This window comes from Gasterosteus aculeatus, chromosome 5, assembly GCF_964276395.1.
Source record: "Gasterosteus aculeatus chromosome 5, fGasAcu3.hap1.1, whole genome shotgun sequence".
Lineage (NCBI taxonomy): Eukaryota > Metazoa > Chordata > Actinopteri > Perciformes > Gasterosteidae > Gasterosteus > Gasterosteus aculeatus.
In genome coordinates this window covers 6,770,207-6,798,189 of record NC_135692.1, presented here as the reverse complement: position 1 = coordinate 6,798,189, position 27,983 = coordinate 6,770,207, and the positions used below count along the sequence as shown (strand labels likewise).

Here is a 27,983-nt window from a genome sequence, read left to right as displayed (position 1 = left end):
TGTCCCACTAGTCAGCAATGTGGCCAAATGTGTGGACAAACACATTCACAAAACTTGATTCCGACTTCTGAAGTTTTGAAAAATAGAATTGTGCAGCATAGCTGAAAAAACATGTTAGAAAGTACACACGTTCTTGAGATATGTACTTGTTTCAGTTCATGCAATAATGCAGTAATTAGAAACAACAACTCTATAGGGGTATTCCATTAGTGTTTTGGGAATAACCCAATGAATAAATGGTTGTGGAGAAGTTAGATCTACAGTCAAATTAGAGTATTCTCGTATGCTGATGTAAGGAAAGCTTTTTAGAAAGTCTTGTCCTTTTGAAATAGGGTGTTACTTTCCTGTTGGAGGTGGAGGTTCAAGCAGCAAATTAACTACAACATTCAGCGCAAATACTCCACAATGACTGGTCGAGTAAAGGCATACAGCTGTTTTGGTGTGAGCATGGGGGAAGGAGAGCATGCTGTATGACCGAAGAAGCCAAATTTACAATCCTCTGCCGCAGAGTCAACACCAAGAAAGGCTGAGAAAAATTGTATGATATTTTGGAATGGTAAATGTATGCGTGGAGCCACCGTTTTGCCTATAAAATACCAAACAAATCCAAATAAGGCAGACAGGATTGGTTCTTTCTAATGAGTGATAATCAGTTATTGAGGAATCAAGTAATAAGTCGGTTGAGTTATGCATACAGTTGGGAGTGTAAACCCACATTGGTCTACTGCTCGAATTGTCTATTTTGCACTTTCTAAAAGTTTAGACTACTTGCATTTAAAAGAACTGTTGACTATAATCCAACTCTAATCTTTGCTCAAACCATTCCAAAGAAATGCTAGTTCAGATTGCTCCATGGATGAATAACTTTTTTTAAATTATTTTTTTTAACTTCATGGCCAGTCCATAAGCATTATACTTGATCCACCATTGCAGCTTCGCATTTGTCATCTTTATTAATATTTTTTAATTTGCATCTCTTCATCCTTACCCGCTGCCACCAGCGGCACAACCATCACTTCGCAGGCAAACAAGCCTTTACTGCCCGACATTGTCTCCATCCAGACTCCGCGGGAAAGGAGGTCGAAATGACGGATGCAACCATGGGAGCGAGAACCGGGGACAGTTTATTTACACCCAAAGAGGCTGTGTAAGTTAAGAGGGAAGCCGCTGCGTGTGTCTCCCTCTTTACTTTCACCGACCCCCTCCTCCTCCGCTGGCAGAAATTTATAAAGAACAAAAAATCCGACGAGGGAGGGAGGGGGGTTGATATACGCCGAGGCTGAAATCGAGAGGCGAACCCAGGGAAAGAGGAGTAATTTGTACACGGGACTTTCCCCCTCTTAGTCCCCCAAAAGGAGGGGGAAAAGTCGCAATATTGGAAACGAAAAGGAACGAGCTTCTAAAGGCGTGAAAACGTCTGCAATTGTGGATACTTTATATATTTTTATTTCGAAAAAATATGGCCGAGAACGTTCTGGACCATGGCCCGCCTTCAGCCAAAAGGCCTAAACTCTCGTCTCCGGCACTTTCCGCCTCCGCCAGCGATGGAAATGGTAAGTATTGTTTTAAGAGATAATTTGTTACGGTGTTATTCGTTAAGTTTGTTATTTTGCGGCGGCTCGGGTGAACTTGTTTGAGGGAGAATACGTGGGATTACTCTTCTGTTTTTGTCGTAGCTTGCTAATGTTAGCTCGCTAGTAGTGAGTGTGTGTCGGACGTGAAGAAGAGCTCCCCCAGCTAGCTTGCGTGCTACCAGCCATTTTAGCCGGAGGTAGCTGCGTTAGCAACTCGGCTAACGCTAGGCTAGCTAACCGAATGCGGGTTCCCCAACTGACGGTCCCGTGTCAAATGTTTACTACGCCCGGGTTAATAAAACACGGATTGCCAAGCCAACTCGTGATAAAGTTGTTGGTGTCTTGTAGTTGTGTCAACTCGACAGCGACTCCCGTCCTGTTATTTGAGTTTTCGAGGCTTCAACACGTCCAAAGCGATCTGCCGTGTTGCCCCACCGTAACTCGGACACTTTCCCAACTAACGTTAGCTGCCGTTGATGGCGTTCGTGGAAGCAGAGGTTGCCAGTGGTGGCGAGGCTGTCCCCGCGTCGGGGACACATTTAGGGCACCCGCGTCCGACCGATCGTGGAGCGCAAATGGCCATTTTCGGTTTGTTTAATCGCGGATGGTGTGTGACAGCAGCCGGAGGGAGCAGTGGCCTGAGACCCAAACTGTGGAGCATGGACAGCGCCATGTCTTTCCACCGCGATATTAACCAGCCAGTCAAGTTAACCAGCAAAAATACTGCTCAAAACGTACAATAATCAATTAAATCACTCAATCATTCGTTTTGGAAATGAACAGCGGCGTCTTGGGCTGTCCACTAAGCTAAAGTTGTCTCTCCGGGAAGTCCGCTTCCGTGGAAAGGGACCTTTTCGGTTAAATCATCCAGAGGTTGCAAACACGTACGTTGCCTCGTTTACCTACATAGTGGTGTCAAGAAAAGGGATCTGTTCATAAAAGGTGCAGAATATTACACTGAAAATGATTGTCCTCCAAGAGTATTTGCGACCCTGCCGTGCACTGATCCCAGTCACGGTAATACATGAAAACACATGTCAATCTCAGAAGATTGGTGTTATTTGGATAGTGTTGCTTGTGCCTCCGAAAATCAGTTTGTAGATAATGTTATGATAACTGGTTTGATCGTTTTCAGAGTCCGCTCACCAAACCGTAAGGATGCAACTGTAGATTTTTGTATCCTTGTACATCAATCATGTTCTCATGTTAGCCATGTCACAAATCATTAACATTACAGAATGGCATCTGACCATAAAAAGGGACGAATAAGCCTGTGTGAGATTTTGAGCTTTAGCAATTGTTCTTGAGGGGGGCAACACCATGTATCTGCTTTTATTGCCTGAGCTGTGTGCCGCTTAACTCTGCATTCACTGACACACTGAGTGTGCGTCTCTACCAACCTGGCTCCATTTTGTTGAGTTACTTCTACATCCATTTGTCACCTAGTCTGTACGAACCTGTCTGTGTAACATGTTGAATCACTTCACTGGTCAGGGATTCTCTGTGGGTGCATGCGTGTGCTTGCATCGTCGTTTGTGCGTGCAGCTTTACACGCACACATCATTCTCAGTGTCGTTATAAGTTTAGTGCTCAGTTGTGTTAAACTTGATGGTATTAATTTGTGATAACTTGATTAATCACATGATTTTCTGCCATTAACAGCGATTATTCACTTTATGCGCGAAATTCAATAAAACGTTAAAGAATAATGTAGTGCACGCTTTTATTTTAAGTAATGTCATCATAACACTGTAATAGGCACTCTCGGAGCAACAGCACGTTTTCTTTTTTAGGTACCAGAAGAAACATTAGTCTTTTATCAGGGGACGGCATAATGCAGCATATGTTCAGTTGTAGAGTGAAGCGCTTTAGCACAAAACAATGACTTTTCGGTCTGTAAAAACTGTGGATTTCCTGTGAATCTCAGTGGAAGCACATTTTTAATGATTCAAGTTAAGCAGTTACCCAATGACAAAATTAACTTTTAACGTCCACTTTTTTTTTCCATCCATTCCTCCAACATCCTACTCATCTGCAACAAGCCACTTGCTAAGACACACACGGTAATTTACAATTACAATTTTAACAATATGACCAGGAAGAGAAAACGACCTTTCACAGGGTGCAGATGTTCTGCATGTTGTCAGTGAGAGCAACAGTTGAAGCTCATTGTAACGCCGTCACTCCGTTTCATACAACTCGTGTATTCTCCTTTCGGCGGTGCCTGTTCTAAGCAATTCTAAGGACGCTACGTTCTTGTTGCGTTGGTTTGTCGACAGTTCTCCCGCATCCGCCGACGTCTCGCTCCCTTGTTGTTTGGGTAGCCGGTAGGCTGACATCAATGCTGTGTAACGCCTTTACGTCGTACGTCAGACTCGTAGTACTTCAGGCTCGTAGTATTCTGGTGATAAGATACTTCCGGTTTGGTTTTCTGGTTACAAATAGCATTGCTTTTATCAACTACGCCGTCTGGTAGAGATTTCAAAGGAAAATGTCCACCTTTCTCAGTTTTCTTGGCTAATGTGCGCAGCAGTGTTAAGCACCCCCCCAATGCAAAAAAAGATAAAATGAAATGGTGTTAACGCATATGGAAATCATTGTCGGTGTTAATTGATTACTACGTTAGCGCATTCACAGTGTGCCCGGCTCTAGTTTTTCTTCCTTGTCAAGCGTGCTCTGTCATGCTGTAAAAATGAAGGATTATACCAGTTTAACATGGCTGTGGACCCTTTTGTCTTCTCGTCATTCCCTTCTTTTTTTAAAATTTTTTAATCTCATTGATCCGCCTCCCTTAAACTTTGCATCTCTTCTCCATTTTAGATTTCGGCTCACTGTTTGACTTGGAGCATGATCTCCCCGACGAGCTCATTAGCGCCAATGAATCAGGCCTGGTCAACGGCGGGGACCTCAGCCAGTTGCACACTACTCTCGGAGGAGGCAGCGGAGGGCCGGGAGGAATGGGACTTGGACTTGGCGGAGGCCAGGATGCGGTGGCCAAGCACAAACAACTGTCCGAGCTTTTGCGTTCAGGGGCGCCCACCTCGGCCCAACAAGGGCACCAAGGAGCCATGGGCGGCCCAGGAGGCCCCAGCGCCATGGGGCAACACTTGGCCAACATGAAGGCCTCTCCTGGCCAGGGGCCTCCGCAGATGATGGTCCAGGGGCAGCAGCAGCGCCTCTCTCCTCAGCAGCAGGTCAACATGATGCAACAGAATGCTTCAGCTGGAATGATGGGTGGCCTAAACAGGGCCATGATGGGAGCGCAGCAGAAAGGCAATAATGGACAGCAGCAGCCAGGCATGATTGGGAGCCAGGTGATGAATGGCTCCCCCAGGATGGGCTTTGGGAATCAGGGGATGGGTGGCAACAGCAACCTGTTGGCTGAGACCCTACAGCAGCAGGGAGCTGGGGGCCAGGCCGGGATGAGAGGCCAGCAACCGGGAGCCATGAACAAGGTAGGTTTACTAAGGCTTAACACTGCATGTCAACCATTTCATTCACTTTTGAAATGCGGATGGACTTTATACAAAATAAGGACTTGTAAATGAGACATCGGGTGAAAACAGAATGCTTTGTTTCAAGTAGACACTAAGGAACACGGCGTCGTCCCCCCTCAGTAGGAGTTGGTAGATTCTCTTTCAGTTTATTCTCAAAACCTTTTATTGCGGCCCAAAACCTTACTTTTCAATCAGAAAATTGGATTAATTCAGGAATGTACTTGGGGTTGAAGTGCCCCAGGAGGGACAGGAAAAGAAATTGCACTGGAAGTTGGCTTCTGCTGAATGTGGCAGAGACACTGATTTTAGCCATGGATATCTAAAGGAAATCACTCAGGGTCGGAAAAGTCCAATATAAATGCTGTTGGCCCTCTAAAGGAGAACAAGGTGCTCAAATAAGTCATTCGATGTGTTTGGAGAATGGGGATGTTAAGTTTTGATTATCACAGGTTATAAATTACTTTTTGATCTTTAATTACATATTACTTCTCCGGTTAACTGATTTGGGAGTAAAGTTAGGTTGTTTTTCTTCACTTTTCATTAAAGGGAAGCTTAATTGGTACACAGGTGGAAAACGCATGTTCTTATCGTAGATGGAAGCATAGGCTTTGAAAGAGTCTTTATGTCCACAGATCCTGCTCATTTAACAGCTTAGATTTGAGATGTTTGCGAAACGCTGTAAGATTTTTTTTGCATTTACACCTGATATGAAATCACTTAGGGGCGGCACGGTGGCGTGGTGGTTAGCACTGTCGCCTCACAGCAAGAAGGTCCTGGGTTCGATTCCGCCCAGTGGCCTTTCTGTGTGGAGTCTGCATGTTCTCCCCGTGTCTGCGTGGGTTCTCTCCGGGTTCTCCGGCTTCCTCCCACAGTCCAAAGACATGCTCTGGGGATCAGGTCAATTGGGGACTTTTGCCCGTAGATGTGTGAATGTGAGTGTGAATGGTTGTGTGTCTCTGTGTAGCCCTGCGATTGGCTGGCGACCAATCCAGGATGTACCCTGTCTATCGCCCGAAGTTGGCTGGGATGGACTCCAGCCCCCCCGCGACCCTGTGTGCAGGATAAGCGGTTTGACAATGGATGGATGGATGGATGAAATCACTTATATAAAACTTAAGATGTGGTTTCAAAAAGGTTCATGCCAGTTGCATCCTACATAACTTTCTTCTGCTCTTCATCATCTGCTCTAATTCCCCCTGTTCAAATTTTTCATTTGTATTCCTAGATGGGGATGATGGGGAACCCCGGGGGCCCTTTTGGAGGTCCATATACGGGGCAGGGGAATCAAGGTCTGGGCGGCGCAGGGCTGGGCCCTCAGCTCCAGAACAAAAGTCCTCTGGGCAACAGCCTGGCCCAGTTCAACGTGGACAAGAAGAACCAGCCCATGCAAGGAATGGCCGCCATGGTAGGGAACAAATACAAACAACGTGTGTGTGTGTGTGTCTCCGATGCGTTTCCGTATTTTTTTCCCCTTCCTACTTGATTTTACCTTCCACTGTTCCTGTCGGTTTATTACCCTGGTCTAAACCGTGCCACCTCTTCTCATTCCCATCCCTTTACCCACCAGGGCTCTCAGCAACCACAGACGGGTGTGGGCGGTCCCTCTGGTGCACCTGTGGGAGGAGCCCCAGGGATGCTGCCCAGCGCTCAGGGAGGTCTGGTTGGTGCCCGCGCCCAGGTTTCTGCGGCCTCCGCTGCTGCCGGAGCGCCGCCCACAGCTGACCCTGAAAAGCGCAAGCTAATTCAGCAGCAACTGGTTCTCCTGCTTCACGCACACAAGTGCCAGCGGCGGGAGCAAGCCAACGGGGAAGTCCGGCAGTGCAACCTGCCCCACTGCCGCACCATGAAGAACGTCCTCAACCACATGACTCACTGCCAGGCCGGCAAGTCCTGTCAGGGTGAGTTGACTAGGGATGAGTTTTGTTTGGTTTATTGTTTGATACTTTTAAAATGATACCGGTGCCTGAACCAATACTTTATGAAAAAAACGATTAATGAAATTCAAGTTTTTTTTCTTGAAATTAAATATATTAACTGTTTACAATTTAATTACATGCAGTGCTTCCCCTATGTAAAAATTTTATTTGAGATTTATGCTCGCTGCAGGAACTAAAGATATGCAACATATTGAAAAGCATTTATGTTGGATTGACGCTCCTTGTGTGTCTCGATGTATTGACTTCATGATTGCAAGCAGGTGCAACACAGAAGAGCTGCATTTGGCACGAGAACATATAGTTGTTCTACCGTGTGACAGAACTTATTTGTGTATTCAGTTAACACTTTGCTGCGTAAAATAAGGCAAAAGAATCAAACTATCTCCTGCCATTCATGTGAGGAAATTAAGTCATGTGTCTGCAGAACGCCGCTGCTCTCGGTTTACAGCTTTGAGGGAGGGGAACGGACCGTCTGACGGGAGAGGAGGGTCGTTGCGGATTCGCGCTGTGAGCACTGGTGGGCGGATGCTCACCTGTGTGCGCGCACGTGTCTGCCTGTGTCCATCGGAACTTGCAGATTTTAATAACGGAGGGGAAACAGCGACATAAATAAATATAAATAGTTGTCATATGCCCCCGTGTTTGACAAGCACACTTGTGGCTGAGACTTGTTACATCTTTTACATTAAAATAGACTGGAAACAAAATTGCATCTTGCATGACTTACACATATTTTGAAATGTATTAATTGCGATAAAAAGTTTGTTTTTCTTCTAAAGACTAGATCTTAATAGTAATGAGTAATCACTTCAGAAAGCGTGAATTTAAGACAATGTTGTTTCAATTGTATTTTAAACACAAAACTACGTGATCATCTTGGAGGCCCAAATTCCATCAGGTGGAACAAGTTGAACTAGCGACTCTTCCTGCTGTGCTCGTGCACTTTGCTCTCAACTCTCCATCATTTGGCGGCTGTGTATGAAGCACCAACAATCTCCCCACATTTAGCCAGGACGTTTTCAAACCACTGCACAGAACCACAGCTACTTCCTTTGCCAAATGAATCACTGTTTCTGCCGTACAATACGGCCACCCGCCATCTTGCATGACTCACACGGCTTCTTGTCCCTTTTGAATGAGTTGGGGGGGGCAAGAAATCACTTTCGAGCGTCATTTACGCTCTACCCATTTTAGCTTCCGAGTGGCTGTGGAATCTGTCGAAAAACAATTGGCCAAAAAATACTGCGGCAAGAAACGGTTAAATGCAGGCATTCCCAATTTCATTTGATCCTAATTTCTCATGATGTAAATGTTTTTTTTCCCCACCAACTTATATACCTGTTTTTCCCAACTCTGCGTGTATTTCTGCCTTTTCATCCTTAGTTCCTCACTGTGCATCATCGAGGCAGATCATCTCCCATTGGAAGAACTGCACGCGGCACGATTGTCCGGTCTGCCTGCCGCTGAAGAATGCTGGAGACAAGAGGAACCCGCAGTGTGAGTGTCTGTATCTGACCAAATTAACGTTATATATTTTGTTCTTTACATTATGCTGTGAGCATCATTAATGTGCATTATTGTTATCTCATCGCAGTTTTATTAATGGGATTTTGCAGATATGTTCATCTAGAAAGACCGTTCCAACATTATTGTATTGGCAATATTGCATAGCCTCATTGGAGCTAAACATAATCCATATTGAGCCAATTGTTAATATGATATTTTGCTGTTTTTCGATAAATATTCAGTCTCAGGGTTTTTGAATGCTTAGTTTTTTCCATATGCTGCTCGGCATATAGGATGTATTATAAACACCCTGCTGCCTTCTTGTTATGTCCTCACAGCTCTACTCAGTGCAGCCGCTGCAGGTCTGGGCAGCTCTCTTGGGTCAGTACCTGGTGGTCAACCAAGTACTCCCAATCTCAACCCGCCAAGCCAGATTGACCCCAGCTCCATAGAGCGAGCCTACGCCGCCCTGGGCCTCACCTACCAAGGCAACCAGATCCAGTCCCCGACTGCCCAGCCCAGTATGTCCAACCAAGGTTTGCAAGGCCCGGCTGGCATGAGGCCTCTGAACCCAATGGGTCAGTTCACCTGCTGCACATTTTGTTTCTGATAGCCCTGGTGATTTAGCGTTTAACCAGCTTGAGGCAGGGATTGTCAAAAGGTCGTAATAGTAGTCGGGTATAACCAGAACTCTGACAAGTAGGTGCTAAATGTTTACGTCAAAGGGCTCCAGGTAAAAATGACATTAGGGCTGGGTGATATACCGCTATCGAATTTCCTTTGCCGTATGAATTTCCCACATCGTCATATCGGTGCTTTAGATTGGGTCATGGTTATAACTACAATAACACAACGCTCTTTAACAGGGTAACAGTTTGTGAAACCTTTTGTAACACTAATCATGGTACATTTATAAAATTACACCGCCGAACTGCATGCTGGGTACAGCCCGCTATCACAACAAGACTCCAAACTACTACTTGAAAACACCGAAAAGAAGTATGCGGAAGGCACAACGAGAGACCGGAGATGCACTTGGGCCCAAGGGTGGAGTTTTGTCTGGTTGGAGGTTTTGTGGTTTTGAAAATCCAATGTAAATTAGATATATTGCATAGTTAGTTGAGAACACTAGCAGCTAACACGCTAACAAACTAACCCGCTAACTCGCTGGCCAGTTGCTAGCAGTGAACGAGCGATGCTTTTCGCCACGAATGGATGCCTTTACTCCCAAAAAAATGTACCATGATACCGCCAGAGTCCGTGATATGAATTTTTGGCCATAACGCCCAGCGCTACTTCACGTGCGCTGGGCGCACGTGATGTAGCCCCATAGTAGCCCCATAGTTGCGGTTTGATTAGCAACCCAATAATATAAGACATCCTGAGGTACACGTCCAAGAGCAAGGTATATAACGTTTTATTAGTAGGGGAAACAAAAGGAATGCAAACTTATGAAGTCCTGTCCTCTGCTCTGTAGGTGCGAACCCTATGGGGGTCAATGGAGGTGTCGGTGCTTCTCCTCAGAGCCAGCAAGCCAGCCTGCTGCAAGATACCATGATGCACCTCAATGTGAACAGCCAAGGGTAAGAGGGAACACAAACATCCTGCTCGTGGATCCCTTAATAGGGACACACACTATCCATGTTTTCCATGTTATTCATTAAAACTATGCCTGTCTACCTCTCCCAGTCTGCTGAATGATGCCAGTGGGGTCGGGTCCATGCCCACGGCAGGCCCTCCGTCTTCTTCGGGCATGAGGAAAACCTGGCACGAGGACATCACTCAGGACCTACGAAACCACTTGGTACACAAACTGTAAGTATTAAAAAGGAGCTTAAATGATTTCATTGCATATGAAATCACATTCCTGTTGTCGTGTAACGTTTCCACACGTTGTGCGTGTGTAAAAGGTGATAAATGTGAATTTTTTTAAAGTTCAGATAAGCTGGCTGACATTGCCCCAGTCTGTGCCTCTCACACATAACTGTTTGTAACGTTAGGAAGCCTTTCATTCCTCTTTGGCGGCATTAAATGTGTCTCATAGACCAGGTACTGTATTTTGAGCATGACAAGATGTTTATTGCTTCTACTTGACCTCTCCATATGACTTAAAGGCCTCTGAATCTCACTTTAAATTACTATGTTTCTTGTATTAACTATAGTAGTCTTTTCATCACACTTCTAGCAGCACACCATGTTATAAGCTTCTACAAAGCAGATCCTATTTGTTTTAAGTGACAGCAAGTAAGGGATGCATTTTGTGTGTTGGAAAGCACTATGCACAGGAACTATCCCAAAGAGAAAAAATCACATTCTCCTGTATTAGAGCCTTCAGCCCAGCTACTAGCACAGGAAACCAAACATAAATGCTCTCAAAGACATTATTATTTACTATTATACTTATTTAAGTAATAAGGTAATGTAACAGTTCGGGGCGTTGTTCGTCCCGGCGCACAGCTAAAGATAAACTACTGCCTCAAGTACCTTATTGCTTTTATAATACGGTTACCAGAGAAATTATAAGTAATAAGTAAATAGCTGCCTTTCAGCACAAAATAGGTCCAGCCACCACGTTGTGTATCTCATTTCAGTAGTCTAGAGAGAGAAAATAGTCCCTGTACGTAAACAGCATTGGGTCACGCACCATCTCATTCATTCACATCGCTCATGACGTCCCCGTTAGTTGTCCAGTTGCGAAAGCTGGCGTTGCCCCGAACTGATAATTTGTGTGATTTCCATTTTTTTGGGGGATCGCCACCGAGTTAAAAGCTAAAATGTCAACTAACAGTCGCGCAAAATCTAACCTGTTACTTTGAGTGCGCAGTGATACGGAACGCTCGGGTCAATGTGAACAGCAACTGTACATTATCGCTCAATAATGTCCCCTCGTGACTCACTTTCAACCAATCAGAACGCTGGATTTCATCTACCCGTATTACAATTGTTTTATTGTTAATTACTAAGCAATACTTCGACTGAGACTTGACATTTCACATCCTCATTTCTGCTCTTTTTGCTTTTGCGTTCCCTCTCATACCCACAGTGTACAGGCCATCTTTCCGACTCCAGATCCGGCCGCGCTAAAGGACCGGCGAATGGAGAACCTGGTGGCCTATGCCAGAAAGGTTGAGGGAGACATGTATGAGTCAGCCAACAGTAGAGTAAGTTGCTCTCTCCTTTTCAGCTCAGTGTGTTACAGAAAGGAAGGGGGAGACTGCTGGGAGGTTTTCCTGTCATTTTGCAGCTGAAACCAGCCACTCAAAACTAAAGAAATGCACAGTTGTTAGACCTAGGTAAGAAACCCATAGCTTATGAGCGTAACTTGAATTACCTCAAGTTTACTGCAGCAGATAAAACATCTCCTGTTTGCTATACTGCTGTAGGTCCTCCAAAACGATTACTGCCGTTTTCCATTTCAACTTTAGTTTTTCAACTACTACCTACTACACCTACTGCTCCTCCATGTTTCCCCCTTTGCCGCGTTTTACTTATTTCGTTGCCCTCTTCTTTGAACAGGCGGAGTACTATCACCTGCTAGCGGAGAAGATCTACAAGATCCAGAAGGAGTTGGAAGAGAAGAGGAGGACCCGGCTTCAGAAGCAGGGTCTGGGCCTTGGTCCTGCCGGCATGGGCCAGTCCCCCACTGGACTGCCTCCAAGTGAGTGGACATGTAGCATATGTGGACTTTGATGAGCTAACGTTCAACATAAAACTCCTGCGTCATAGCTTGTTAAACGCTAAACACGAGAGGGGGAGTTAACGTGAATTCCTTTTCGTCATAGTTAATTCTTAACTTAAGTAATACATGTGCGTTCTTCTCTGTGGAGTAGTATTAGTCTGTATGTTCTTTGGGCTGGTTTAATAATAAGACTTTATATTATAAAGTAACTGCCCCACGGATCTTTTTTTTGAAAGAATCTCCAGCTGACTCTTTTCAGTCATTTGTTGCCACACAAGTCCAAATCCCACAAATCTTTTCTCAACAAAACCAAGAAAAGGATGAATAATTCCAGCGTTTTTCTGACTTTTTTTCGGAATTCCACATGCTTGATTTTTAAAAATCTACCATCTCTATTCTTACAGACGGCCCCCTCTCTGACCCATCAATGGTGCGACCACCTGGACCAAATCAGATGGTCAACAGGATGCAAGGGCCAGGTAAACAGATACTGAGAATCAGGGGACTTTGAACAATATTTGATCACTTTTTATTGTTGTACCAACAATAAAAGATTTAAGTCAAGGACACGGGAAAGATCTCACAGGAATGGTATACCAGTCCTTTTCTTTGTGCTGGAGTTGTCTGCATTGCATTCAGGACACACTTACATAACAACATGTGTACGTCCTGCTCATGCATGAATCGATTTAAGAACATCATAATTATGTCGTGTGGTTTCCGAATCAAATGTCATGTGTTAACTCTCTTTGTCAGGTATGAATCAGTTCAATCAGATGGGGATGCAGTCTATGGGCCAGAGGTCAACGCCTCCTCTCCCCATGGGAGGATGTGGGAACCAGGTCAGTCCTGAACACACTCAATACATCATATGATCTTTTAATGTGCCCATAAACTGACAATGAAATTCTTATGGACAGTTCCATTGTTTCCACTAAAAATAGATATTCAAAATCCACCAGGACAAAAATCAGCCATTGCCGATGTAGAATGAATTAAAGAATTAATCTTCAATCTCTCATCTTAAAAAAATGCTTCTTAAACCACTTAAATGGTTTGGTAGAAAAAAGTTTCATCAACATGTGTTAACCCTTTCCCGTGGCCTTTGATACCTCTAGATCGCAATGGCCGGACCCAGGATGGGGCAGCCGAATGTCAACCAGCTGCAGAACCAGTATCTGTCCCAGGGACAGTTTCCTGGGTCTGGAGCCGGGACTCCTCAGCCGGGGATGGCTCAACCTGGAGCACCAACAGGCATGCCACAGGTAAAGGATCAGAAGCCCCTTTCACACAGACATTCTGCAGTAGTGCCGTAAAGAAGAACTATTGAGAAGATACAGTTACCATCAGTAGATATTATTATAATTACCTCCAGCAGAGTATTTGAATTAATGTTAATCATAGTTCTTGGACAGCACTGCCTAGGTACCCAGTGTAGCGACTGAAAACTAGTGTTCATAAAATACATAAGAAATGCCTAAAATTCATGGACTTGACTAGAGCGTGAAAACAATTGACAAATATCGTTTATGGTCTTCTTGAACTATGCACATGTTTAAATAACCCTCCTCTTGTGCTCTCTTCAAAGACGCAGATGGGCACTCCTCCATCGCTTCCCGTTGCTAGTCCTCTAGCACAGCCGGGTTCAGCCGGTGGACCCAGTGGTGTCCCCTCAGTGGGGCCCATGGGTCCTCAGAGCGTTGGTGGCGGAGGTCCCAACTCAGTTGGAGGACCCCCTGCTTCCTCCATGACTCCACCAAATGCAAACCAGCAGCCCAACTCCATCCCCCATTTGGCAGCCATGCGTGGCTCACCGTCCCCGGCTCACAGTCGATCTCCTACTCCTCACCAAACCCCCCCGAGACTAGCCGGGTCCCAGACCCCACAGCCCCACACCCCTAACGCACCGCAATTGGGTCCGCCCTCAGCCCCCCCGCAGAGCCAGCTTGGCCAGGGCCCCGGCTCCAACAAGCCGCTCCATCAGCAGCACATGGGGTCCGCTGGTTCAACCACTCCGTCTCACCCTGGGTTGTCCTCCAGCTCCACGTCGCACGGTTCTCAGCTGCCCCGCACTCCGGTCAGTGTGATTTAGACTTTTAGACACTTGAACGCGTAAACATTGAAGACCATCTCATTTTAACCCTTAGATGCACAAGTGGGTCAAAAATGACCCGATGAGGTTGTTTTCTTGAAATATCTTCGTAATGAAAAATTGTTATCATTTCATATTCCAGGTATTCCTCAAAAAACATGTTTTTGATATAATGCCATTTACATTTTTAACTTACCTGTTATACATTTTAAGAAATTGTAGTTTTTGTATTACTACCCCAAGCTTCCATAATTGGGTCAAAAATGCCCCGCATGCATTTTCTATGGAATCCAATGGGAACCTTTGATTCTTATCAACTGTGGCTGTCAGGAATACATTTGACTGTGGACCACCCAGACTATATCAGAAGTGTCAACCCTCAGGAAGATTGTTTTCGAACAGCTTGTGCCATTCAGGGGTAGGTGCAAGTTTCTATAGTACATGCCAAGCAAGCCCGCCAAATACGGCCTAAAGATCTTATGGGTTTGTGATGCACGCATCCCCTATGCAATAGATGGTATAGTTTACACGGGGAGACAACCAGGGGAAGAAGTTCAGAAGAATCTGGGGGAAAACATTGTCCAGAAGTTGTGTAGTAGATTTAGAAACACAGGTCGCAACATCACCATGGATAACTTTTTCACCAGTGTGCCTCTTGCGCAGCATCTATTTGAGAAGGATCCCACTATTGTGGGGACTCTACGTCAGAACAAGCCAGACATTCCTCCTCTGATGAAGCCTTCCAAGTCCAGGGAGGTTCACAGCAAAGAGTTTGGATTCAACGACAGCCTTACCATGGTCAGCTTTGTCAGAAAGAAAGGAAAAGCGGTTGTGCTCCTAAGCACGATGCACCACGACAAAGAAGTGGATGAAAATGGCAGAAAGAAAAAAACAGAAGTGATCACATATTACAACAAGACGAAAGGAGGTGTAGACACCACTGACCAGATGGTTGGCACCTACACCTGCAAGCGCCAAACACAGAGGTGGCCCATGGTGCTGTGGTACAACATAATTGACATCGCCACCCTGAATGCCTACACCTTTTTCACGGCTCAGCACCCAGAATTCAATGCACGATGGCTCTTCCTCAAAGAGCTCTCAAAGGAGCTTGTCACACCACACATGAGGAGTCGACTGGAAGGCTGCCCCCAACTGCAAACCCAATTCTTGAAGCAATGGAAAGGTGTGGGGTGACAAAAGCCACAACCCAGCCACAGGAAGGAAGCAGACAGGGCCAACCAAAGAGAAAGAGGTGTCAGATCTGCCCAAGTAACAAAGATCGCAAAGTCAACAATAGGTGTGGGAAATGCAATGTACCTGTGTGCAATGATCACAGCCAGAAACCGGTAGTTTGTCTGAACTGCATTCAGTGATGTCTCATCAGACATGAAATCATTCTTCTGTGGTCCTAAATATAATACTAAATATTATATTAGTGATTATTCTTAACCAAAATGACAAAAAATTGCATAAAAACACACAGATTCTAATATGGGTCATTTTTGACCCACTTATGGAAGAGTGTAGGGTCCAGTCACTCGTGCATCTAAGGGTTAAGACCAGTTCACTGTATTCCATTGATCACATAACACTAACCAATACCCCTCAGGCGTCTCCACATATTGCTTAGTCTTTATCACCAGACCAAACGTTTGAATCCTTGTTGGTGTCTGGGTTTGTTTGCTTTATCTGTTTAGCTTTTCAAAAGTGAACCTTTTTATCTCATCAGTCACGTTATTTAATTGCGTTCAATTCAAATTTCAATTCAAATCTTCACTATTTCCATACAGCTTAGTTTTGTTTTGTCTCTTTCTCCAGTTGTCCCAAAAGGGTTCGTTTCCAGCAGACAGTCAGGCCCATACTCCAGCCTCTGTCAGCAGCCTGGACACTTCGTCCCAGCAGCCCCAGTCGAACGCTTCAACCGCCAACCTCGACCCCAAGATGGAGGTGAAGCAGCAGGATGATGAGGACGAGAGCGACAGCGGCAGCTGCTCGAAAGGAGGAAAGCTCAGTAACCTCAAAACGGAGGAAAAGCCTGTAAAATTAGAGGTGAAAAAGGAGGAGTGCTATGATGAGGGAGGTAAAGGGGTTTCCATGGATACATCAACGGCGATGCCAACGGCAAAAATCAAGACTGAAGACAGGAAACTGGAGATAAAGAAGGAGGAAGACGATACCTCAGACTCATCTTCAACACAGGCCTCGGTGAAAAAGAAAAGTGAGGAGGACTTAAGTTCTTACTTAACTGCTGATATTACATGCTTAGAGTAAAGCTCACACAAAAATGGTCATAGAATTCAAAGGTATCAAAACATTTTCAATCACTTTTTCATCCCATTCACCTTTCTATTTCCTCCCAGTCTTCAAGCCCGAGGAGCTTCGTCAGGCCTTGATGCCCACACTCGAATCTCTCTACCGACAAGATCCAGAGTCGCTGCCCTTCAGAATGCCTGTGGACCCACAAATGCTGTGCATACCTGTATGTGTCCCTCTGAGCCTGAGATATGTTTGTTTCTGTGCCTTGTATAAACTGCACGTTTGCCAAAGTTTGCCAAAAGTTTAAAACTTGCCCATTGGTTTCTTTCAGGACTACTTTGATATTGTGAAAAACCCTATGGACTTGTCTACTATCAAACGAAAGCTGGATACAGGTTTGTACAGACACAACAAGGTTTGGTCTTTCCTGAGAAATATAATGGACTACAAGTAGATATTAGATGGATTCAGCGACGTGTTTATGCGCAGGCAAGAATATACAGTTGACTTTTTGTTTCATCCTATCATGCCCTGTTTGGGTTGTAGGTCAGTACCAGGACCCTTGGCAGTATGTGGATGACATCTGGGTGATGTTCAACAACGCCTGGCTGTACAATCGCAAAACATCCAGAGTCTACAAGTACTGCTCCAAGCTGGCCGAGGTTTTTGAGCAGGAGATTGATCCCGTCATGCAGAGCCTTGGCTACTGTTGTGGGAGGAAGGTGAGACGGGGCTGGATTAATGGCTACACGGGTTGCCACCACTAGGTGTGTTGGTGAGGGGACGACGTAAACAAAAATAAAGTCTTAATGTTCAAGTTAAGAAGGAATGTTAACGTTTAAAGACGACTTCTGGTTTTATTTAACATCGGTTGATTTGCCTTAATATAAATATGCATTCACACTTGTCGGTACTCTTTTTGTGCCCATTCTACATTTTGTCTGAAGTTTCAGTGGTTGGCCCTTATTGCGAGAGGCTTAATGAAGGGCCGCTTCTGACAAAGAGGGGAAAGTAGCACCTGGAAGTTACAGTAGCTTTAATGACTGAGAAAAGCTGGAATGAGCTCAACTCCCCTGACGGGAGCAGTTTCACAGCTTTAATGTGGGATGTGTTTATTTCATCACACACTTTGCAATGTTCACTGCCCAATCAATATTTGAGACACAGAAATTACCATCAACCAACCAATCAATCAATCAGCCAGATCAACACACAATGCTACATTTACTTTAACCACCTTTATACTATAAAAGTTTATACCGTTTTGTGATATTAACACAATTCCGAATTAAGTTAAAAAATGACAAGTTGTGTTTAAAGTAAGTTCACTTTAACCGTATTGTGGTCGTACTGCCATTGCGGTCAATGTAAACTAGCCTTGATCAGTTGAGGTGGGTGTGACTGAAGTTTTGTTAATGGTCAACTGATTTATTAAGTTCTATAACCATTTTTTCTTGTTTTCTTCCATCAGCTGGAGTTCTCTCCTCAGACACTGTGCTGCTACGGGAAGCAGCTGTGCACTATTCCCAGAGATGCTGCTTACTTCAGCTACCAGAACAGGTATGGAGGGAGAGAAATGTCTGTGTAACAAAGGGTGACGGGTGACTAGATGCATGAATGGATTAGTTAAAGAGGAAGGGCTTATAACAGATGATTTGAGGAAATAAGACTACCAATCACAGAAGCGTACGTTGAGCTGAGTGGACCTGAGGCAGATTAGTGTTCAGCTGATACATATTGTTCCTCCCTTCACTTAACGTTTCCCGTTGTATACCCTTCAGTGTGGTGCCTAAAGCACAGGCATTTTAACAGTCGGTCTTCTCGCATTCGTGGTTCTTGGTGTCAGTAAACCATCAATAACAAATACCGCCCCACAGAATACTTGAAATGTTTTAAAGGAAGAAATTGGCTGTTTGTGCTGTTAATTTACATATATTGAATTTTCATGGGCACCTTTTTTGAGAAAGAAGCGCCAATTATGCCAAAATGCTCCCAGTGCGGTGGTCCGTACCTTTTCAGATTCCACACATCTTTCATTGATTTTTGAAAATTCTTCCTGTCGGATATCACACACCCATGGAAACCTTGTTGGAATGTGAAAGGACCGACTTCAAAATGAGCGAACAGTTGTCTGTGCTGCTTTGTTCAGTGTCTGTATTGCGTCCTGTTAGCCTCACGTTTAGCACCGGTTGACTCTGCTCCTGCTCTGTTAGCGTAGCGGCGGTCGTTGCTGCTCATCCTCTCATGTCTAAATTGCTAATCTGTGCTTTGCCTCGGCTCTCTGCTGCGCGTTGTCTTGGTTTTTTGTCTTGTCCTCGCACCATTTGACCCGTCTGTCCTCCCTTGCAATGGCTGTGTGATACCAACATTGGCTTGCTTTTGCCTTTTTAACAACCATGCGCTTCCAAACCCTCCCCCCACCCCCTCCCCCCTCTCCACTCACCCCTCCAAATCATGACCGGCCGTTGCGATGACGACTTCCTGCTGCCCTGCGCTCCCTCTTCCTGCTTGCCCCGCTTGTGGCGCCCTGCCTTGCCCGTACGCGGTACCACTTGGTGACTGCCCTCCCGCGCGCTGTCTGTGATTGACTGTGCTGCGGCGGACGGTGTAGTTCACCAAAATTTGGGCTTGTTGCTGACAGGTACCACTTCTGCGAAAAGTGTTTCAACGAGATCCAGGGAGACACGGTTTCCTTGGGCGACGACCCCACCCAGCCACAGACGTGAGTATCAGTCTGTTCCATGAGCATGCTACTAAAGTTGATCGAATCTATTGGCTTTGTGGTTTTTAAAAATATTTCCACCGATTCTTAAAATCCTATTGGACTGTTTTACAGTAGGTAAAAAAGAACATGTCTTTGAATAAATATCCTTTTGTGAATTTGTCTTAACTGTTGCAATTTCAACAGAATCAAAAGAATTGAAAAACATAAGCCGTGCAGCATTAAATGTTGGATTTAGAATTTAACATTCAATGTTATGAATAAAGCTTTAGACCATTCGGTGAAGCTCTAGTGCAGACTGGCTATTTGTTCTTCCTCCTTTCATACTCCCTCTTGATTCATTTCAGATCAATAAACAAGGAACAGTTTGAGAAGAAGAAGAATGACTCACTGGACCCCGAATTGTAAGTTAACCGTCTACCATTGGTCAAATCTATTTTCATGGATTTAAGAGGTTAACTAGTATCTTCACCTCCCTCCCTCCCTCGCAGGCTTGTTGAATGTTTGGACTGTGGGCGCAGGATGCATCAGATCTGTGTGTTGCACCACGAGACCATCTGGCCGTCGGGGTGAGCAGCTATACGTTAAATTCCAGTCTTTGTCAATGGGAAAGTCCTCATGTCTTTTTGTTTTTTTAAAGTTAAATAAAATGTCTCAACCTTTTTCTCCCCCATAGTTTTGTATGTGATGGCTGCTTAAAGAAGACAAACAAAACCAGGAAAGAAAACAAGTATTCTGCCAAAAGTAAGCGGCAATGCCTCTTTCATTCGGGAAACTGATGTACTGAACTTGTGACCTAAATCACGTGAAACTGCTGTCACACAATTCTCCCATGTTGTCACCTTTGCAAACTCAATGGAACACTTATATTCTAATTTGTCTCCCTCGTTTTTAGCAGCTCACTAAACTCAAATAACCAAATGCTTTGCTCTCCACAATTCAGGGTTGCCGCAGACAAAGTTGGGCAGTTACTTGGAGATGAGGGTCAATGACTTTCTGAAGCGTCAGACCCACACGGGCGCCGGAGAGGTCTTCATTCGCGTTGTCCATGTTTCTGACAAAGTGGTGGAGGTCAAACCAGGCATGAAGTCCAGGTACGGGAATGAATAGATGTATCAAAAGGTCAAGCCTGTTTCACCATTAACCACAATGTAGGATTGTAGATGTAATTTGTGGAAGAAATCAGTTTGCATTTAAAATCAAATATTTAATTGAGAACATGCTACAGAGCAAATAACTGACATTCTATTGATGCAGATATATTTTCTGATGCTTTATTTTACAGTCACTAAGTTTAGATGTTTTTATGGGGTTGTTTTTTCCTCCAGATTTGTGGACAGTGGAGAGATGTCGGAGTCTTTTCCATACAGGACAAAAGCCCTTTTTGCCTTTGAGGACATTGACGGATCAGACGTCTGCTTCTTTGGTATGCATGTTCAAGAGTACGGCTCCGACTGCCCTCAGCCCAACCAGAGGTAAGACCTCGCTACATTACAAACGCTAAAGGGGACATCTTTTTTACATCACTCATTAATATTTCCTCTTTCCCCCACTCAGGCGAGTCTACATCTCCTACCTGGACAGTGTGCACTTCTTCCGGCCTCGCGGCTTAAGAACAGCAGTCTACCATGAAGTCCTCATTGGTTACCTGGAATACGTCAGGAAGTTGGGGTGAGTGCTGCTGTTTCTCCCAGATCATTTGTTTTTGTCTGACTTTTTTGTCTGAAGTTGTTGTCTGACTTTTTTTCTATCACAAAGCTCACCTTTAGTCTGTAAATGAGTTTAGCTTATTGTGTTCCTCTCACATGTCCTCTTCAGCTACACCACTGGCCACATCTGGGCCTGCCCACCAAGTGAAGGGGACGACTACATCTTCCACTGTCACCCTGCAGATCAGAAGATCCCAAAGCCCAAACGCCTCCAGGAGTGGTACAGGAGGATGCTAGACAAAGCTGTGGCCGAGCGCATAGTGCACGATTACAAGGTAGAGAGTCCTGTATATGTTGGAAGAAGGCACCATTTTTTTTTACATTGAGGTGTGTATTTAGCACATCAATGAAGATGAAGTGTAAATGCATGTAACGTTAGTGCTGATAGGAATGACTGTTTTGGATACCGTGCTTGGGGGGGAAAAAGCCCCACTAACTTTATTTTCCAATTTACCCATATAGGATGTCTTCAAGCAAGCGACAGAGGATCGTTTGACCAGTGCCAAGGAGTTACCTTATTTTGAAGGAGACTTCTGGCCCAATGTGTTGGAAGAGAGCATTAAAGAGCTGGAGCAGGAGGAGGAGGAGAGAAAAAGGGAGGAGAACAGCACGTCGAATGAGAGTATTGATGTAAGACCGCTACGATATTGCTATACCGTATATATCTTGCTGTGTTGGGAAAAATGATTAGCATTGTGAAGCGAGGTCTCAGCAGGATGTAATCAGCTGAGCTTGTTTTACGTGATACTGATGCCCCCCTTCTTTCTTGTGCAGGAGACAAAAGGTGACAGTAAAAATGCAAAGAAGAAGAACAACAAGAAGACGAGTAAGAACAAGAGCAGCCTGAGCCGAGCCAATAAGAAGAAGCCAGGGATGCCTAATGTCTCCAATGACCTTTCACAGAAACTCTATGCCACTATGGAAAAACATAAAGAGGTAGGATTTTTATTTTCGTGTTTTATTTTAATAAATAGCTCATACCTGGTTTCAAAAGAACATTTCACACGGCCCTCATCTGTTCGTCTCTCTGTTTCCTGTTCTGTTCTAGGTGTTCTTTGTGATCCGACTGATCGCTGCACCCATGGCAAATGCATTGCCCCCCATTACAGACCCGGATCCCCTGATGGCATGTGACCTCATGGACGGCCGCGATGCTTTCTTGACGTTGGCCCGAGACAAACACCTGGAGTTCAGCTCGCTGCGGAGGTCCTTGTGGAGCTCCATGTGCATGTTGGTGGAATTGCATAACCAAAGCCAGGACCGCTTTGTCTACACTTGTAATGAGTGCAAGCACCATGTGGAGACTCGCTTCCACTGTACTGTCTGTGAGGTGAGTTGGGAAGGGCACTCCTGTTGTTTTGATATGTGGTAATAACTATGCACTTTATTGGACTGTTGGTGTCAATACAAACCCTGCTATCGATCGTCTAAACAACCATCCTTCATGCCTTCCCTCACAGGATTACGACCTCTGCATCACATGCTACAACACTAAGGGCCATATTCACAAGATGGAGAAGTTAGGCCTTGGTTTGGATGACGAGAGCAGCAACCAGTCTACAGCAACCACTCAGAGCCCCGGAGACTCCCGGCGCCTCAGCATCCAGCGCTGCATCCAGTCCCTCGTCCACGCCTGCCAGTGTCGAAACGCAAACTGCTCTCTGCCGTCCTGCCAGAAGATGAAACGCGTGGTTCAGCACACAAAGAGCTGCAAGAGAAAAACCAACGGGGGCTGCCCCATCTGCAAGCAGCTCATCGCCTTGTGCTGCTACCACGCTAAGCACTGTCAGGAGAACAAGTGCCCCGTTCCCTTCTGCCTGAACATCAAGCACAAGCTGCGCCAGCAGCAGCTACAGCACAGACTCCAGCAGGCCCAGATGCTACGAAGGCGGATGGCCAGCATGCAGAGGGCGGGTCAGGCCGCTCCGGGAGGGGCTCCGGGGGGCAACGGACTACCTTCCCCAGGAGGCAACAACGGAGCGACGGCTCCCGGTACCCCTACATCTGTGGGCACGCAGCCTGCGACCCCGCAAACACCCACCCAGGGGAACATGCCGGCCCTTGCTCAGCAGCAAGGCGTTGGGATGGGCGTAATCGGGGGTATGGGAACACCGGGCCAGCAACAGCAAGTTCAGCAGCAAGGTGGTGCAATGACCCCGCAACACCATCTGCATCAGTTTCAGCAGGTGGTTGGAGCAGGTGGAGGGGGGATGATGAACTCTCCTCAGCAGCAGATGGTGCCTCAGCTCCAGCAGCAGCTTCCCAATGTCCAGCAGCAGCATCCAGGTAGCTTGTCCCCATACAACCCCAGGCTGCCTGGGGCTCATCAGTCCCTGGGCAAACCTGGCATGGGTCCTGCCACTCCTCCGCAGCAGCAGCAACCCAACCAGGGCCAGGGGCCCATGCCTGTTCAAGGCCAGCAGCAAGGGCCCCCCCAGGCCGCTGTGGAGACGGCCCTAAAAATCCAGCGCCTGGCAGAGACCCAGCGGCAGATGGCTCAGATCCAGGCTCAAGCCCAGATACGCGGCCCTGGACAGGGGGGCATGATACCCTCTCATCACCAGAACACCCAGGCCCAGATGGGCATGGCCCACCAGGCCCAGGGGGTTGTTGGCAGGACTATGTTAGATCCTCAGCAACAGGGAATGCTAGCTGGGATGCAGTCGCAGTTGCCACCTCAAGTTCAGCAGCAGCTGGGTGGTGGTGTACAACTTCAGCAAGCAAACCAGCAGTGGGGGGCTGGCGGTCCAGCCATGAACCCACAGCAGAGAACAGGCATGATGGGGCACATGGCGCAGCAGCAGGCAGTTACACAGCAGCAAATGACTCAGCAGCAGCAGCAGCAACCAGGAAACCGCGGGCTGATGCAAGTGATGGGAGGATCAGCGGGGGCGCCTAACTCAATAGCAGCTGCAGCGGCATCAGGAAATCTCCCCCAGGCAGCACTACAAGACCTCCTGAGAACACTGCGCTCTCCGAGCTCACCCCTTCAACAGCAGCAAGTCCTCAACATCCTCCGTTCCAACCCCACCCTTATGGCTGCTTTTATCAGGCAGAGAGCCGCCAGATATCAGGGCGGTCAAGGTGGCCCCGGAGGAGCAGTAGGGCCTCCACAGGGGGGCCTTGGAGGTGTGAGGTTCCAAGGGGCTCCTGGAGTACTACCCGGTGCAGGAGGGCCTGGAGCTAACCAGCTTGCTAGTATTGATGGGCAACAGCAGGTTAATGTGAGTCAGCCAGGGATGAACATGGCTCAAGGTGGAGCAGGGGGAGGGAATATGCCCACCATGGCTCAGCTTCAGCAGTTGCAGCAGCAACAACAGCAACAACAACAACAACAGCAGCGCCCAATGTTGCCTGGCAATTTACAGCAACAGCAAATGGCTGCATTACAGCAACAACAACAACAACAACAGCAGCAGCAGCAGCAGCAGCAGCAGCAACAACAACAGGGAGCAATGCAAGTAGGGCAACAAGGCAACATTACCAGTATGACTCCGCAGTTAAGAGACTTGTTTATGAAAAGACAGCTGCAGCATCAGCAGCAACAACGACAACAACAACAACAACAACAACAACAGATGGGAAATCACGGACAGTTCCAGCAACCTCAAGGACTCCAGCAGCAGCAAGGTTTCATGCAGCCGGGCCAGGGACAGCCGGGCGTGGCGCCATCTTCCCAACCCCAGCTAGGCGGTGGAGGAGTAAGGGGCCCCCCGCAGCAGGGAGGACCACAAAGTGGGCCAGGGCAGCTAGTCCAGCAGCAAGGCTACTCCAACACCATGTCACAAGTAGCTGCAGCGCTCCACCAGAGGCTCCAGATGCAGATGCAGCAGCAGCAGCAGCAGCAACAACAACAACAACAACAACAGCAACAGCAGCAGCAGCAGCAACAACAACAACAGCAAAATTCAATTGGTGCGCTTCAAGGACAAGACGGAGGGGGAGGCACGGCAGGACCCCCGCTCCAGTCTGGACAAGGCGGACCACAGCAACAAGGTAATGTGGGCGGAGGGGGAAGTGGTGGTGGGCCTTCGCTTCCACAGACGTCGCAAGGCATGCTTCACCAGAACATCCACCAGAGGCTGATGCTGCAGCAGCAGCAGCAGCATCTCGGTGGGGGCTCTCCGGGTCAGCACAGCAGTCCCATGAGTCCACAGCAGCAGATGGCGCAGTCCCCCCACCCCCACATGCAAGGACAAGGAGGACTGGGTCCGGCAGGGTCGCTCAGCAGTCAGGTCAGGTCGCCGCAGCCTTCGCCAAGGCCACAGTCGCAGCCGCACTCCAGCCCGTCCCCGCGCATGCAGCCCTCGTCCCAACCACAGCCCTCGCCCCACCGCATCTCCCCGCAGACCCAGACTGGCTCACCCCACCCGGGCCTTCTAGGCCAACACCACCCCAGTATGGCGCCGCCGCAGCCACCACAACAGCAACAGCAGCCGGGCAGTTCTTTAGATGCCGGTCAGTTCAGCTCCGACCAGAACGCCATTATGTCCCAGCTGAGTGGGATGGCGGGGATGCACGGTGGGCAGGGGGGGCAGTCGGACATGTCAGGTGGGAATAATAATAACAACAGCAACAACAACAACAACAACCAGGAGCTTGGAACGAACAATAACCACAACAGTTTAGGCCACATGTAGCCTTGTTCCATCCTCTCTGCCCCGATGCTCTGATCAGACTTCTGCTTTGGGGTTTTAGAAGTTTTTATTTTTTATTTAAATATTTTCATGATATATGAATAAGAACTGAAGCTTCCTTCCTATGGGAGATGCGACATAAATCTTAGAAGTCAATAAATGAATAAATTAAAACAATGGTAAGTTATTGCTGTTAATATATATCTATATATTTTTGCCAATTGTGTACAAAAAGGTGGAAGGGCAGTGTTTCAGGTTGAAGATATTTCTTCCTTGGTCTATGAAACAATATTTTTGGGGGCTGAGAATTTTTGCCTTTTTATGAATATTTTTAAGATTTGAAATGTGGCTAAAAATTAAAGTTGACACAATGTACCTTTTTTATGGTTTTGTTTTCCTCCTCAAATACCCAGTCATAATTATGTATATTGCAGAGAGTAAGTCTATTTTATTTCTGAATTTATTGTTTATTCCTCTTCTTCCCTCGATGGATCGTCACAAGCGTCAACATATCTTCTGTTGCAGGGAATTATTTTTCTGAACAGTTTTGACATCGATGTACATTTTACAGTTGACTGCAACAACTCGTGTGTGAGTGTGTGTGTGTATATCTGTGTGTGTGTATATCTATACACACACAATTTATGTTCTATGACGGGTGGGTGGGTGCGTTAAAATGCAGTTTAATTTTCACAGGTTTCTTAGGTGGTAGTTTTGTCTTTGTTTATTTTCACAGGGTTTATAGGTTGGATTAAACCTCAGTGTTTCGGTTCCAAGCGTTCTGCAAAAAAAGTGCAGATCAGCACAACAAATCTTTGCACCCAATGGGCCACCCTCCATGTCCTATGAATGTGCACATCTTCCTTAGCCCCCCCATCCACCCCCAGCTGGACTGTTGTTAGATGATCATTGGGCCCCCGTTTGAAAGGTTGCCCGTGTACATATATTACAACCTTGAGTATGAGCTGTGATGTGAAGATGTCAAAAAAAAAAAAAGTTGCCCATGTTTTTTGGGCTGCAGAGGTTTGACAAAATCCTGCCTGTATCCTGAAATCTCCATCCCACGGTTTCCCTTTCAGTACTTTACTCTTGCCCTTTGGTTCCTCATCCTCATGACTGCCCCCCCTTCTCCCCGCAACCGTTAATTCAATGTTCGTACTGTACAAAGTAAGAAATGGTGGACTTGGATAATGTCTTTTGTAATGAAAGTGAAACATGTAAAAACAAAACAAAAAAAAACAAAAAAACTGTACATACTTTAAATCCTTATGAGCAGATCAATTATTTTCTGCTGCTTGTTTGCCCTCTTGTTTGATTGGATATTTGCTGTATCTGTAAAAAAAACAACACAAAAGTACTCCTGAGCTACTGTACAGTATTGAGATTCTTTTCTAAAAGGTACAGTGTGGGGTGTAGTCGGTCACAAGCACCAATGCGCCTTTTCTGTGTATTTTTGACAAGGTTTTAGGGAGGAGTTATTGCAACGAGTCACACACCTGAACAATCTTTAAAAAGTTAGACGTGAGCCTGCACGATGTTGGAGCCGAGACGGGTCCACTGGCCGTGTGGTCTGAGAGTTTAAATTTGGTCATTTAGCTTTTTACTGAGAGGACTGACGACACAATATTCACATGCCCATTATTTTTCTCAAAAGCTTGGGCTTGCTGGGTTTGGGGAGGGGGTGCATAAGAACCAGGTGGCAATATATCTTGAGACTTATTTTATAAGAAAAAACAAGGAAAAACTGTCTTTTATATAAATATATATATAGATATATTATTTAATTTTATTTTTTGGAAATAAAACTTGAAGCTACAGGAATTATTAGATAAAACATGTTTTGTTTTGTATTAAAGATGTTCTGGTGATGCAAAAAGACACTGCAGACAGTCATTAGGTTTGCTCTGGGGAGGTTGTGGAGTATATTATACCATCCTTTTTCAGAAGTGTTTCATGTACATGAATATAGTTGTAAACATACTGAATCACTGTACAAACTGATGGCAACTGAACAAAATAGTTTTGTTAATCATTTCTTCTCCTAAAAAGAGACTGGAAATTAGACTATTTAAATATTTGTTTAGTATTCAAATGGAATCTTTGACCACTTTTTCGTTCCTCTTGTTAACAATTTTGGTGCTTGCTCAGAGAAAGCAAAAATAACTATTGCTCCATTTTCATTAGTTTCTTTTTTTTAAGTTATTTTGGTGGTCTGATTGTTTATTTGCCAATAAATTAATTGTACAATAAAGTATGTTTGTACCATTGGAAAAATACGCAACTGTTTTTCTCTTTTCTAGTAAGATATTTTCTGCAGCCGAATAAACAATTATGTGACACATTTTTGCATAACCCGCTGTTATTAGTACAA

The 27,983-nt window shown here is 45.8% G+C and overlaps 1 protein-coding gene across 7 annotated transcripts; it reads left to right on the top strand.

Annotated features, from left to right (window-relative positions):
- Nucleotides 1-1,005: 1,005 nt before the first annotated feature.
- On the top strand, nt 1,006-27,886 carry ep300a (EP300 lysine acetyltransferase a). Of its 7 annotated transcripts, none has more exons than XM_078102827.1 (31): nt 1,006-1,553; nt 4,395-5,029; nt 6,297-6,476; nt 6,639-6,969; nt 8,392-8,505; nt 8,853-9,050; nt 9,992-10,097; nt 10,204-10,329; nt 11,558-11,675; nt 12,031-12,172; nt 12,598-12,672; nt 12,950-13,035; nt 13,312-13,458; nt 13,782-14,270; nt 16,107-16,506; nt 16,649-16,767; nt 16,876-16,939; nt 17,091-17,266; nt 18,016-18,104; nt 19,156-19,266; nt 19,614-19,670; nt 19,758-19,835; nt 19,943-20,010; nt 20,210-20,360; nt 20,595-20,741; nt 20,824-20,937; nt 21,085-21,250; nt 21,438-21,605; nt 21,750-21,911; nt 22,024-22,305; nt 22,436-27,886. In XM_078102827.1, the coding sequence occupies exons 1-31, from the start codon at nt 1,460-1,462 to the stop codon at nt 25,613-25,615; spliced, it is 8,373 nt and encodes a 2,790-aa protein (XP_077958953.1). In that variant the 5' UTR covers nt 1,006-1,459; the 3' UTR covers nt 25,616-27,886. The 7 variants fall into 7 exon arrangements, with proteins under 7 accessions (XP_077958953.1, XP_040032250.2, XP_040032247.2 ...); XM_040176316.2 differs by having other exon boundaries at nt 8,853-9,092; nt 19,186-19,266; XM_040176313.2 differs by having other exon boundaries at nt 8,853-9,092.
- Nucleotides 27,887-27,983: the final 97 nt, after the last annotated feature.

Bases quoted from the DNA above. Each gene is read 5' to 3' on its own strand.
- ep300a (XM_040176312.2), top strand. From the start codon at position 1,460: ATGGCCGAGAACGTTCTGGACCATGGCCCGCCTTCAGCCAAAAGGCCT. The intron at 20,361-20,594 runs GTACGGGAATGA...TTTTTCCTCCAG, and splicing joins AAACCAGGCATGAAGTCCAG to ATTTGTGGACAGTGGAGAGA. The intron at 22,306-22,435 runs GTGAGTTGGGAA...CTTCCCTCACAG, and splicing joins TCCACTGTACTGTCTGTGAG to GATTACGACCTCTGCATCAC.